General features: G+C 57.2%; 1 protein-coding gene across 2 annotated transcripts in view; it reads right to left on the minus strand.

Moving 5' to 3' along the window:
* Positions 1–3,492: 3,492 nt before the first annotated feature.
* Positions 3,493–14,243, minus strand: part of ADARB2 (adenosine deaminase RNA specific B2 (inactive)) — a 415,338-nt gene continuing 404,587 nt past the window's right edge. For both annotated transcript variants that reach the window (XM_078075081.1, XM_078075080.1), the window contains 2 exons: positions 9,838–10,016; positions 3,493–8,175 (listed from right to left, as the gene is read on the minus strand). In XM_078075081.1, coding sequence (XP_077931207.1) covers positions 7,999–8,175; positions 9,838–10,016 — 356 coding nt within the window. In that variant the 3' untranslated portion in view covers positions 3,493–7,998. The remainder of the gene's footprint in view (positions 8,176–9,837; positions 10,017–14,243) is intronic.

Here is a 14,243-nt window from a genome sequence, read left to right on the forward strand (position 1 = left end):
TCAGGGGACTGCGCCCTGCGCCTCCTGCTGGCCGTGATACTCATCACAGGTACTCATGGCTTCTTTCCGCCCTCGTCACTGCAGCCGCCTTGGTCGGCTCTGCCTGCGCTGTGGTGCCCACAGATGGGGACCCACCGTGGACACCGGGAGGACCGCCTGGTGGAGGGACCTGGAGCTCATCCTGTGGGGCCCAAGCCCCTACTCACCATTCTCTTATGAAGCTACGGTTGCTGGGCGTGTCCATTATGGCCGCACGAGGCATGGTGTCACCCCCCAGGGCCACACACACTCCGTCCTGGGCCCGTCGCAGCCCTAGTGATGGTCAGAGTCCATTTCCCTCACCAGTGCGATCACTCCATTTCCTGCTGGCTCACGGGTAGACCGGGCAGCCGCAGCCGCTGTAAGACCCACGTCCCCCAGCTGGGCGTCCCCCTGAGTTGCAGCTTGAGAAGCACAAATCTCAGAGAGTCTAATGGGACTGTGGGGAGCAGGTCCACCCCTGCCCCGCTTGGCTCCAGAAGCATGTCTTCTGCCGGGTGGGGACACCCCCATGCAGTGGCTGCTGGCTTCGAGGGTCCACTACCTCTTGGATGATGGTGCCCCGCCCTGTGCCTCAGCTGCGTCTGCAAGACTCCATCTAGCCACCCTGTCCGTCTGTCTGTCTGTCTGTGGTGGTGCTGGCGTCACATGGGGCCTTTGGCCTGAGGTGGCCCATCCCATGAGGTCACTCCGCGTGCCTGGGTGGGGTTTGGCTAAGGCACCACGGGCGGGAAAGACAAACCCACATCCAGACTATGGATTAGTTCCCCTCAGGACGGATGGTTGCCCTCCTCCGGGAAGCAGGATCGTGATGTCCCATGAGCTGACTGTGTGGGCCCTGCGGTGCTGGCGGGCAGCAGTTGGCTGAAATTCCCCGGCTGCGTCGTCCACCTGCAGTGGACGCTGTCCAGCTGGCACTGGTCAGGAGAGTCACTTAGTGTCCACCCCAGAAGCCCACCCACTTGTCTTTCTCCCAGACCTGTTTGTCCCAGTTTTGAACTTCCAACACTTCCCCTGACCAACCAGGTGAGCCTTTGTCTTCACTCACTAGTCTGTAGGTTCTCTCCACACCAGGTGGATCTCAGGTTCGCTGCCTGAAGCTTGTGCATGGGGCTCTCCTCTTAAAATCTCCTGAGCCAGTTCCTTACAGTGAGCCTCTCTCTGTATGCACACATCGTACTGGCTGTTTTTCGGAGAACTCCAAATGAAATGGTGCGAAGAACAGCATGAGCAGAGACACAGGAATGTCCAGTGCGTGAGGGTGTAAAGCAGCTGAGCATTATTAGAGCACATGAATTCTGGGGGTTTGGTCTCCTGGGGGGCTGCATTTGGTGTCTAAAAGATAATGGATGTCTTCCCCGTCCAAGTGTGCACACATCCAAGTGTGCAAGTGGTCAGCACACTTGGGGAGGTGGGGAGAGGCCCACACTGTGAACCACCAGAGCCACCGCCCCTCTCTGCCTCCACCCCTCCTGGCTGGTCCGGCTGACCTGCTGTCCTCGCCACCAGCTGTTATTTGATATTGGGGGGTACATTGCCATTTATCTTAAAATGAGCCATTTCGGGTGACCCAAACTGAAAGTAACGAGGCCTGCTTTGTCAAAGGCTGAGCAGAGCAGGGACCTCAGGCTGCTGTGGCTGGACCCCACAGGTGCAAGGGTGAGAAGTCCAGTCCTCTGGCTTGAAGGAGTCTCCGTGCTCCATTCTGGTCCCCCCCCCCCCGCCCAGTCTGGGTCTGAAGAGCTGATTCATGTCATTCTGCAAGGCGAGCGTGCACGGTGGTTCAAAACGCTCCGTAGCACAGCTGTACCTGAGCCCGTGGAGGACCTACAGCCCCGGCAAGCTGTGCCCCAGGCTCGTGCAGCCAATTCCAAATCGGAGAGGCTATCGGATGGGGTAGGCCTTCATCAAGGCCCCTCTTGTTCTCCTGTCCTGTTCACCCTCCATCTCTGTGGATGAAACTCAGTTGGGAGAGTGCGTTTCTGTCACCAAATTAACCCCAGCTGAAGGAACCTACGTGAGTCACTCTGGCGTGGACACAGGTGTGAAGGATCATAGCGCTTGTCCAGTCCCTTTGCTCCTCAGACGTCATGCATACCCGTCACATTTTAAGAATCAGAATAGCCTCTAGTTAATTTCCTTGGGAAACACGCACTTAGTGTTTCCTGAGACAATATATCATAAACTTCATGTTTTATAAAAGAAATTCTTACCAAGAAAGAAAAATGGCCACAGAAGAGAGCTGCCATCAGGCTAGGGCAGCTGGGAGTTGGATGGCTTGGAAAATGATTTGGGTAGACTCACAGGACCATCAGGTTCGAGGAGATTACCAAGGACCAGACGATTCATTTCCAAGGCAAGCGGCCCTTCTCTGGCAGGAGGGTGTCCTCCAGGAGCGAGAGTGCGCATTGGGTACTGGCCAAGAGTCCCTTCTGGGACATGCCAAGACCAGTGAACGGTTCCTGCCACCAGACATCCAGACTCCCAAACTCAGAACGTGTGGGACGTGTTACGCTCTGATGCATTTGTGCCTTGTCTTGAACTTCCTTATGCTCAGGCCTGCTGTCTTCCTTCCTGGTAACTATGGCCCCAACTCTCGTCTCTGTTGGGGGTAACTTACTGCAAGACTCCCTTGCCCTAACCCAAGGGTGAGGGAATGTGTCGGAACAGCCCTGGGGGGTCCGCAGACCTGAGGTCTGCTGTGTCCTCCCTGGAGCGGAGCCTCCCTGTGGTTCATGGGAAGTAAGGGCAGACTGAACAGGATGTAAGATGCCCCCGCGCCCCGGCCCAAAAGCAGGTGGATGAGAGGAACACTTTCAAACAAGCAGTGTTGTCTGTGGTCACTTGGACTGTAGCCTGCCGGTGCTATGTCCAGCATACTGGTAGTTCTGCTCCACGCCTGGTGGGGCAGGTGGAATGGGCAGCCCTTGAAAGGGACAGAATGCTCAGGTGGGCTCTGCAATGTTGAGCCCATGCAGACTCCTGTAGGGCCGAGGCCGTAAACAGCCTGAGTGATGTTTTAGGTCCGAATCCATCCGGCTTAGTATTCCACGAGGAGACTGTCAGCCATGCCTATATTTCACATGCTAGGGCAAATTTGGGAGGGGGACTCAGAACATCTTCAATATTTGTAGTGCATTAACCTTTCAAAGCACCGTCACCCTCTGAGTCCGTGGAGTCAGTGGCCACGCTAGTGGCCCCCAGAGGCAGGGGCTGACAGTTGTCCCCACCCTCAACAGTCAGGTTATTGGTTGACGTGAGAGCCATAAGGGTAGCTGTTCACCCTGCTGAGCCTGCTGATGCACGTAATTGTAGGAGGAAGAAAATTTTGGAGTGGACATGACATTTCTTTGCAGTGGGCGCGCCCTCTGGGAACTCTCCCTACACTTACACGTGGCATTCAGAGACCCCCAGGGTCCTGCTTGATGAAAGATGCCCAACAAGCCAGGGAAGCACAATTTTACTCCATGTTTTTATTCACTTAACAGAAACATTCACTTATCAGATACCACTGAAGTGCGATTTACAGAACTTAGAGGGAAATTAACATGTAAATTAATACTTTAAGGTTTTGGATTTTTTTTTTACAAATATTACAAATGTACATCCAATATTGCCATTCATTCATGCTTTTTATGTACATACCTTTGCTTAAGAATTACTATATATTAAGTTCATTTGCTTAAAAAATGCTGAAAATTAGTTGAAAACTAACTGGGCACTGCTGGGAAAGTGTGTTTTTTTGTTTGTTTTTTATTGATGCGTATCCTGCAGAGTGGTAGAAATCCAGTGCCGGCATGAAACGAGGCCGTGGAATCCCGATCATTGTATCTTTATCATCCCTGCAAGTTTGATTTTGCAACAATGAGCTGGGAAATAAGGTATTTCTTTCTCCAGGGGCTGACACTGTCTGCCGTCCCCTGCGGGAGTGCTGTTGTTTGTTCTGACTTTCTGGAGACCTGGCCATCAGTGTCCCTTTGTTGGGAGCTCAGACTAATGGACATGTTCCAGGGGTCCAAAAAAGGACTCCAGTAAATCCCCCTGGCCCAGAAGTCACAAGAACCCTCGAGGTCAGCGCGGCAGAGCTCAGGGGTACAGAGTCCTGAGACTGATTCTCTACTGCACCGGGGAATCACAGGTGTAGGGCAGGGAGGAACAGGCACTCAAATAGGGAAGAGGGAGGGGAGGGAGAGGAAGATGAGGGGGAAAACCAGAGGCAGCCCTGTTGGGAGGTAAGCAATGGTGGCGATGGGTCGCGTATCTATCTCCTGGTTCCCAGAACTGAGAGGTGCCCCCCTGCTCCAGGCCACCTCTCCAACAACCTGCATGTTTTGCATCTGTCTCTGCTTCTTCATCCCCCCCAATTCTTTATCTGACTCAGAATCTGTGGGAGACGTTTGACAGGAGCCAGCAAGCTCCCTGCATGGCCAGCACAGCTCTTTGGGCAGGACCGTGGACAGCGGCGAGTGCGCCCCAGCTCTGGCCCCACTCCCACACAGGAGGCCCTGTGCCTGGGAGGGCGCGGAACCCCAGCGGGACCCCAGACCGTCCGGCTTGTCCCCGCAAGTGCCGCCGGATGGTGGTATCGTACGCCTTTCCTGAAACACAGAGCTTTAAATCTTTCACTCTGTCCATGAGCTCCGCAAGAACTTGAAGCTGGGACAGCCTTTGCAAGTGTGTCGGGCAGCGGCCCTTCCTGACCCCGGGGTTACGGCTCCACAACCCCCACCAGGGAAGGTGCTGGGCGAGCCAGCAAAGGCTGCTGAGTGTTAGCGGAAACTTCCGTCAACAGAGGTGGTAGTCCTGACTTCCCTTTGGTCTTTATTAGGAAGGAATATTTATTGTGTTTTGGGCCAATTAGATGATTTCATTAGAATGGCTTAAAAAATGGTTGTAGAAGTTTCCCTAAATTAAAAATGTCTAAGTTTCGAATGTCTTTTTAAATTTTTTAAAACAAGATACTATAGACACATCTTGAAATTTATAATCTAAAAATAGCATTTCATCAAAATACTCTAACTATTCTATTCTGGGCATCGATATACCATGTATTTACTGTTTATGGCTCTCCAGACGTGGTAAACACTATACCAAAAAAAACCCAAAACCCTCAAAACAACCATTTAACTTTATTGATAAGAACAGCTTCCTGTGAAAAGGAAATTATATGAGAAATTATGTGGGAGAAACTCAACTTGACGTTTCCAAGGAACAGCAAGACTCACAAAATCAGTAGTGACGTGAAGGTATATACAGACTTGAAGAGACCCACAGGTATAAAAAGGAACAATAGTTAGAGACCGGCAAATCCTTTCCTGGGCAGAAACCAAAACCAAAGAAGCCTTGGCTCCAGTCCCTTGCAGTGGAACCACGTGCTAGGCACGGGCAGGTGGAGCTCCACGGCCGGTGACCTTCCCCCTCGGGCTGCGTGCTGTGGAAGGGCTTGCGGACGCTGACCTTGTGGCCAGAGCCAGGCGGGAGGCCGTGCACGGCTGACCTCCCCGCAGGGAAGGCAGTGTGTGCTTCGAGGCAGGTACCGGTGGAGTCGACCTGATCTGGACTTGAGTAGCGGGACTGGGTAGACGTGCAGACACGGCACAGGACATGGGAAGACTAAGGACTCAGAGCCACCGCATCTGACGCATGTGTGGACAGGCACCAGCAGGCCCCTGCCTCGGCTCTATGGGTCTTGCCTCTGTTGCCTTCGGGTGCAGGAGGTGGCCCCACGGTCACATGCCGAGCTGCGCTCTCCTATGAGCTCTCCTGTGGGCTCCTCCCAGGACTCAGACCACCCTGAAAATGCAGGGTTGGCCTGGCCTCCAGCAGCGTTGGGTGCTCTTTTGGGTTTTGAAGCCCAGAGTAGATCCTCAGGCTCCCCTGTGACCTCGTCTCTGGGCTGGCACCACCTGTCCCCCCAGCCACGGCAGGTGCCACATCTGAGCCCTGTGACCTGGCCTCCTGTTGGTGACCCGGCCCCGCCGTGCCGCCTTCCCTGCCCCTTGTGCCTCTCCATCCCCGCTCCTGGACAGGCAGCTCCCGCCAAGGTCAGCCTCTCAGATGCGCTTCCTGCTGCCTTGGAAATGCCCTCTTGCAACAAAGCTCCTGCGCCGAGCCTTCGCCTCTCCTTCCAGGATGTCCCCGCTGACCAAACAGACGAGTCCCTACGCTTTCTCCAGAAGTAGATATTTTGGTGGAGTTTAGGTTTTTCTGGAGGGCCAGTGCCTCAGGCGAGATGAACGGTGACCAAGTAGCTGCAGCTGAGGCATCACAGGAGTGTCCGATATCGGGTAGGTGGTGCCGTCCAAGTCCCTGCGGTCAGGTTGTCTGGGTGGTCCTGCGGTGCCGTGTGTGGATGGGCCCATCCGCCTCTGTCCTGGGGCGGCCGCTGCTAATGCTGTCTCCTCGCTCTGGAAGGGGCATTGTTTGGAGTGCAGGGACAGAAGCAGGGGCTCAGAACGGGAGCAGTTCCAGTGGGAATCGACCGTGTGTCTGTGGAGAAATCTGACCCTATAGGAAGTCCCAAGAAGAGTTGGTTTCCATAGTAACACCTCTACTTCTTGTCCCACAACAAATATCTAAAACTCATGTTGGCTCATTTTTGCCTCCTTATCACACCCGCAATCTCTCCTTGAATGTGTGCGGCACGATGTCATGCTCCCGCGTCTTGGGCTGTGTGCAGTCCCGTGTTCTCGTCAGGGTATGCACCCACGGCTGGTGGCTGGAAGTCTCACCAGGAAGCCCTTACCCCAGAGCGGGCTCTCCGAAGCGTGGCCATGTGGCCCAGTGAGTTTCAGATGTGGATCTTTTGCAAGAGAAATTAGAGGCCCGTCAGTAGCATGATGGGTGTTAGAGATGAGTTCTTGGTGGTCAGAGTGCACAGTTCAAGGTACCAGGACAGACTGAAGGCTTGTGAGAGGGTGCCTGCCCCTCCCACGCTCGGCCGTGCGGCCCCACTGTCCTCTTAGAGAGGGTGCCAGGGCCGGATCCCAAATGGTCTGGGGGTCTGACACCTGCTCTGAAGGGGACAGAATCCAGCCTCTTGTGTCTCAGCAGCTGCTGTGAGTGATTTGTTTCAATCATGCAAGATGGAGACCGGGGAACCTAAAGCAGTGGAGATCTGGTAGCTCCTCAGCCCCAAGGAGAGGTTGTTGTGGATTTGTGGATGCTCTTTGGGCTTGCTCTCTGACGCAAACTTAGCTAAACAGGGTGTGGTCTGGGACTTGTTTCCTTGTTACCAGGAGGTGCAGGTGGTCACTAACCTTGGATGCATCTGCCACAGACGTGGTCAGTGGCCGTGGGCACCTGCCGCGGAGCCTGCGCTGGGCCTGGGACGGGTGCGGCAGTTTGCGGTGGTCGGCGGCACTCGGTCCTGGAGCCCCTTGTCCTACATCTCAGCTCACCGGCGCGCTGCGCAAAGGGTCTTCATTTCTCTGGTCCTAGTTCAGGGGGTTCTTCAATATTGCGCATCTCAGATCCGCTTTGAAAGGAGGTGGAGTAAAAACTTAAGTGAATAATGGGGATGGTAGAGCGTCCTGTTGGCTTCTTTGGGGAGGAGCCCATGGCTTTTCTCTTCGTTGTGGCTTTTCCTGAAGTATCGTGCTACTGAGAACCGGACATGGCGCTGGAGGCGGGAGGGGCGCCCGAGGCACCGCGTGGCAAGGCCGCACCGATGACCCTTCAGCCTGAATGGAAGCTTTCCCGTGGACACACCAGGGAGAGACGTTGGGCCGCGCCTGTGCCTTCAGGTCTGGGGGGCGTCTGGGTTCTGACAACGTGGGAGCAGCTCCTACTTTGAGTCTAGTTGCCCACGGAACACGGACCATGTGCGTGCTTCCAGAACACCAAAGGGAAATGGGTGCGGGGAGCCAGTGAGCACCACCTGCCACCCCACGCACGCGCACGCACGCCCTGCCCGGTCCGGGTGCTCGCCCTGCTCTGGGAGCACGGGAGTCCAGTGGCTCAGAGAGTCAGTAGAAACTGGTCTTGCTCGGGCGGCTTCCTCACCCAGGTGCCCAGCCCGGCCTTCTGGAATGCCTTGAACAGCTGCTGTTTGACAGACTGGTAGGTGCCCGCCCCCCGCTTGGCCTCACAGTACATGGACGGCGTGTCTCCGTGGCTCGGGATCCGCGTGCTCAGCTGTGGGGCAGGAACAAGACAAGTGAGCCGGACAGACAGAAATGCTGGGGCCCCCACGCAAAACATGGCTCCCGGCCGCCTTCCCTTCTCTCTTACCGTGAAACGGAAAAGTGACGTGGCAGAGAGTAACACGCGTGAAACTTGCCTCAAAGGAGCTTCCTTAATTAAGCGTTCTCACCGTGCACAGTGACTGGGAGGATGGGCGCGCTAACTAGCTTGCTCGTGGCAGTCCCTTCACAGTGTGCACGCGTCAGGATGTCACGTGACCGCCCTAAGTCTGTCCAGTGTTAGTTATGTGTCAGTCTTACCCAGTGAAGGGGTGAGCCCCATCCGGCAACCCTGAGACGTACCAGGGCTGCTCGGCAAGGAGTGTGAGCGCTCAGCAAACAAAACATGTGTAACTTGCCTGCTATTAAACAAATACACTGTGCGGAGTTTTCCTTTTGGGGGAGGATCCGGGGCTGAGGTTGGGTGGGGTTGGGGGGTGGCGGGGACGTTTGTGGCACTAAAGCAGCCTCGGGCAGGCGGGAGATGGTGGAGTTGGAGTTCTCCTGCCATCAGTCAGGAACCTGGTGGAACTGACCAGCCCCTCTGTCGGGTTTCTGGGCCAGTATCCGGCAAGGCCCCGAGACCAGGGCAGGCAGGGACCGCACTGTGGAGAGGCCAGGGGTGCGGCGAGCAGGGGCGGGAGGCCCAAATCCCCTGGTGGGCCCTGCCCACGTGCTGGCAGCCTCACCCTGAGCAGGTGCAAGGGGCCCTTTTGGTTAGGAAGACAGAATCGGTGGTGTTCTCTGACTCGGGTCCCTGCAGTGTATAGACGAGGGAAGCATGGATGGTGCCCGAGTGGGCAGGGAGGGCAGCCAAGGCCATGTGCTCAGGACAGACCCAGGTCCTGTGGGCGGCTCGTGGCAGCCGCACAAGTAGCCCCACGTGAGGGGCGACACACACAACGTCCAGGTCCTCTGGGTTGAAAGAAATGTTGATCTTAAGGGTCGGCGTGTCTGTCCTGTTCTTCTGGTTGACACATGACCCCAACAGCCCCGTTCCTGTTTGGAGTTGTTGCTGATAAAGACGTACGGGAGCAGTGAGCACACAGCTGCTTTTATGGATTTATGTTTTCCTGATTCCTCTGTTTTTGTTTGTTTGGTTCTGCCAGTCTTCTGTGCTTTGGAAACATGTGGAATTCTATATCTCAGCTTAAATCTGGAAATGCAGTAACCATCTTTATTTATCGAGGAGGAAGCTCAGAACTGTAGTAGAAATGCACAGCTTTGGGGTCAGGAGAAGAGCTTTGACCTCCCGCCTGGCATTCGCTCCCCGTCTTTCCGGGGAAGCCGCTCGCTTTCCTTGTACCTCAACTGGGAGTAACACCCACGTCAGGAGCTTTCTCTGAACTTTCCCTACGTGCAGCAGCTAGCGCCCTGTCTGCAAGACTTCTAGGGCCACGGCTCAGAGTCCACGGCTGCTGGCTGGGGCCCTGGGCGCAGCGGCCGCGTTGCAAGTCTGCAGGGCGCCGGCGGGGAAGGAAACAGAGCGGGAGTGTTTTTGTGTTGCGTGTCACCCTTGCTCAGACCAGTGTTGGCTTTCTGGGGGCCCCTCCCTGTGTCTGCCCGCCGGGAGCCGAGGGCAGCTGGGCCGGCCTCCCCCAGAGCGGAGCTGTACCTTTCCGTAGAGCCTCGCCCACCGCGCCGAGAACACGTGCTTGCAGAGCCGCGATGAGCCCCCGCAGCTCCTCTTCCCGGTGGTGCCGTCGATAACCTCCACGTCCGCGTTGCCCATCACCCAGTTCACACTGAAGTGCGGAGACTTCCCCGGCTGGCGTGCCTCGGCGAGGCTCACTCCTGTCAAGAGAGAAAGCGCACAGCCAGGCGTCAGGGTGCCCGGCCCGGGCAGGGCCCCCGCGGCTGGCTGCTGGGAGATCAGGCCTGGGTTTGCCCCGCTGCCCATTTTCACACGGAACTTGGGACTTTTACCTTGGAAGTTGTTATAGTCCCGGACAGGCCCTGAGGGCTATCGTTTTGGTTAAGGAGATTGAAAAAGCTAACGCAAACTAGAGAGACCTAAGAGCATAGGCTAATGAATCAAGTGATGTGATCCCAGAAACAGCAGTGGCTTCCGAAATTTTGAGGCCTGTTCTGAAATGAAAACACGCGTCCCCGTGTTCAGTAGTTATGGAGGATTTCAGGATGACGGCGGGGGGTCCCTGGGACTGCACTGGACACCGAGCACTGCCCCAAGGCCGGTCCCGTGCACGGGACCCCTGGAATTTTCAGTGCAGCCCTTCTTCCACAGTCTGTCCGTGTCAGCTTGTGCACTGGTTTCCATCGGGACGACACAGCCCCGGTAGCCCCAGTTCCTAGCGCACTGGGGAGAAGGGGGCACTCAGCGTCCCTACTTGGGGCAGCGGCCTCTGACCTCTGCCTGGCCTCCGCCCCGCCCGTGGCCCGAGTCTGCTGGGGGGCCCTCGCTGGCTTTCCCCCCGCCGCCCTGCAGCACTGCTCCGTCCGCCCTCGAAGGTGACCTTGGGGAAGGAATGTGAGGTGCCGGTGGGCGGGAGGAAAGGCCCCAACATGCCATGGAGCCGTGGACTTCGTGGTGCGGCTCTGTGCACAGCAGTGTGGGCGCGGCCCAGCTGGGCAGAGGAGGCTCCAGCCCTGCGGTTCCCCTAGTGACGGCCTTGTTGTGGGATATTCCGTTCCCGGCCCCACTGCCCCTCCTCACGACCCCTTCCCAGAGCCAGCCCCACCAGAGCACCCCTCCTCCAGGCCCACACTGCTTGCCGCTCCCCACGGAGACACCGCCACGCACCTGGGCGGGAGGGGGCCAAGGGTCCTCACCGGCGGCTCCGCCGGGGTGTCAAGAAGGGTGCGGCTGGCCCTGGGGGGCCTGCAGCAGATGTGAGGGAGTGAGCCCTGTGTCCAGGGGCAGCCCAGCACCCCAGGCCCTCCTGAGGGCAGCCATCCCATCAGCTCCCACCGGCAAAGCCACAGATCCAGGTCCTCCCGCGGCCACCGGCATGCCCACCACCCAGGGGCTTCCCACCGTCTGCACACATGCCGTCCGAGTCTGCATGCTGCAACAGCCTGACTCCCGACCACAGTCACCCGGCGACCGTCTCCTGGTCACGGATGGGCAGTGCCAGGCGTCCCCGGCTAATTCCAGCCAGGTCAGCGTGTTCCCGTTCCTTGAAGCAATTCCCTCCAGCAGCCGCCCACACGGAGAGCTGGGCAGGGGGACGGTCTGGCCCGTGGGCCATGAGGCGGCCCTGCTGGGCAGAGGGAGGCAGTGGCCAAGGTCAGGAGTGACCAGCCGCAAAGAGAGGTGTGCCGGCCGGGTCCCCCCGCCCCCCTCCCCCTGCCCTCCGCTCTCGGACCCTCCCTCCCTTGCCCCTCTTCCTCCGGACCAGGGAGGGAGAGTGCACAATCCTGCTTCTCCACCCCTCTGCACGTGGGGAGAGCCTCCGAGGACACATGGATGTCCACGTCACACCTGGCTCCCTGTGTGTCCTCTCTGCTGTGGAAAGTGCCCCGCTTGCACACAGATGCCTGCTTGGAGAGGCTCGGCTGCAGCCCTGGCAGGGCGTCCACGCGCGGGTCCTCCAGCTCTGCACACGGACGCAGGCAGAGAGAAAAGGCACTGGCTGCTGGACAGCCCCCCGACTGCCCAGCCCTGACCCACCTTCCTGCAGCTCGGGTCCCAGCTGGTTGGTGTGTGTGCTGAAGCAGAGAAGTGTGTGGGGAGGGAAGTGGCTCAGGCTATAAATCACAACGACTCCATAAATCACAGTATGAAAATCGTCGATTTCCAACTGTAATGGCCCTATCAACGACCATGTGCGTCGTGAAATGAGATTGTAGGTCCAGCCACGATATTCCACATCACCTCTGTGGCCAGTGGAAAACATGGGGTGAGATCCGCGTTGACTCAGGAAGCAGCCCCAGTCCTGCTTTTGCACCTGGTTTGCTGTCCCACCCGCCGTTCTGTTCCTTCCTGTGCTCTCGGTTAGCGACAGCGTCTCGTTGGAGGCCTGCCTTTGTCAGGGGAAGGGGTGAGGGCCAGCGCTGGTTTGTGGGGAGTCCCCCACATCGTGGGGATCACAGCGCCCCACTGAGATTGCACGGACCTTTCCCAGTGTCATTATGAGTGGACGGCCTGCTCACCTCCTGCTGTCCCGGGAGTGGAGGAAGCAGCCCACACATCGGGGTCAGAGTCCCTTCTGTGTGAAGCAGATTTGGTTTCATGTATGTGCAGTTGATTATTGTGTGTCCTTGGGGCTCCGGGTTTCAGGGTTCCCTCCCTAAGTCTTGCTTGGGAGAAAAGTTCCCAAAGCAACCTGCAGGATCGACAATTTTCCCCCTCCCTCCCTCCCTGCTCTCTGTCTCTCTGCTTCTGTCCCTGAATCTACCCTAGAGAGGCCGCGCCTTCGTGTTTACGAAATCTTTGTGCCAGTGGTACACGCGGGCGGTACCGTCGGGACTGACTGTCGAGTTCGTCGCAGGAACGCTGACTCGACCGTGCAAATTGGTCAGCGCGCAAGGAAAGATGGTCATTTCACAGAACATCCGTTGGTCTAAACCCACAGGCCAGACAGAGTGCAGGCAGGAGGCGCCGGGCGAGGGGAGCTCGTTCATGATTCCCACGCTCACGGGCGGGTCACGCTGTCTGTCCTCGGAGGGAGGCACGAGCGGCCTGGGGCGGATGGGAGGCTGTGGCCAGCACGGGCTGTTCCTGCTGCTTGTGTTCGGTTGCCCTGCGTGTCAGGATGGCGCTCCCACCCGCTCCCTGTTCCGCACCACACTCATGGGTGCCCTTCAGGAGGCGTGTTACAACGCTTCGTTAGGTTCCTTCCAGGTCTGTCTGTCTGTCCTTTACTCACTCATCTTGGCCCGAGGGAAACACTCGTTTCTGAGGAGGCTCCTGCGCGTATCTGAGTGATCTCATTCGTTATGTGCTCGTTTTGTAATTTGAAATCAGCTTCCCAGGAGCCACTCAGGGCCTGGTGGCCGGATGGGGAGCTCGTGCAGCCTACCCCCTCCAGGCCCAGGACAACGAGCTTCTGAGTGTTGCTGCCAGACATCCTGCGTTATGGGGAGACAGGTCTCCTCCTCCCAGGAAGGAGCATCTGGCCTGCATTTACTTTTCCTCCCATTGGCTGGAAGTTGTCAAAGTAAGAGAGGCATAAATTCCTGGGATCATTCTTCTGGAAGCAGACGTCCAATGACTGAAGATAAAAACCAAGCCTCAAGTTCAAGTTCAAGTGCATAATGTACTTAAGTCCTAGATATCACCTGCTACCTGGGCTTTCATCATCATCCTTGAGATGGTAACACATTGGCACATTATACAGATCCAGGCACTCAGAAAATACAGTGTTACCTTCTCTCCGCAAACCTCCTGGGGCGAATCAGAAGTCTCCATCCACAGGAGGATGCGAACACATCCAGATCTGCCCCCGTCCTAGTCATGACTTCGGGAAGAGCTTTACGTTCTGAACACTGAAAGCAGGAGCCTGAGTCTGCAGGAAGGGAAGAAGCCCTCTTAAAACATAAACCCTCGGAAGACTCAGCCCTGTGTACCCATGACCTGTGTTCAAGGTCTCTTCGTGTGCACGGACATTGGACTCTTCGTGTTTTTCACCGCGGAGCACCTGAGCCCAAGAGTCGGCAAACCTGCACCTTGACATCCAGAAACGAACCGATCACAGTATCAGCAGCCCACGTGGGTCTGGGGACGTCTGCCTTCGCTGGGTGGTGACGGAAGCACAGGGCTGCATTTCTCAGTGTGGTTCCCGCCCGCACAGGGTTGTACGGTGACACGGCAGCCCGGTGTTAGTCTCCCGGGGCTGCGGCAACCCAGTGCCGGCATGTTCGCTGGCTTGCAGAAAATCCTGGAAATGGACCTGCTGGAGGCCACCAGGTGTTGGCAGGGCTGTGCACCCTCCAGGACCCTTCAGCTTCCATGGCCCCAGGGGGCCCTGGCTCAGAGATGTGTCATTTCCGCCTCTGCCTGTTTCCACGCCCCCCGCTCCCCCCCCCCCCCCCCCCGCTCTGTGTCTGTCTGTCTGTCTG

This window comes from Halichoerus grypus, chromosome 6 (genome assembly GCF_964656455.1).
Source record: "Halichoerus grypus chromosome 6, mHalGry1.hap1.1, whole genome shotgun sequence".
NCBI classification, from domain to species: Eukaryota; Metazoa; Chordata; class Mammalia; order Carnivora; family Phocidae; genus Halichoerus; species Halichoerus grypus.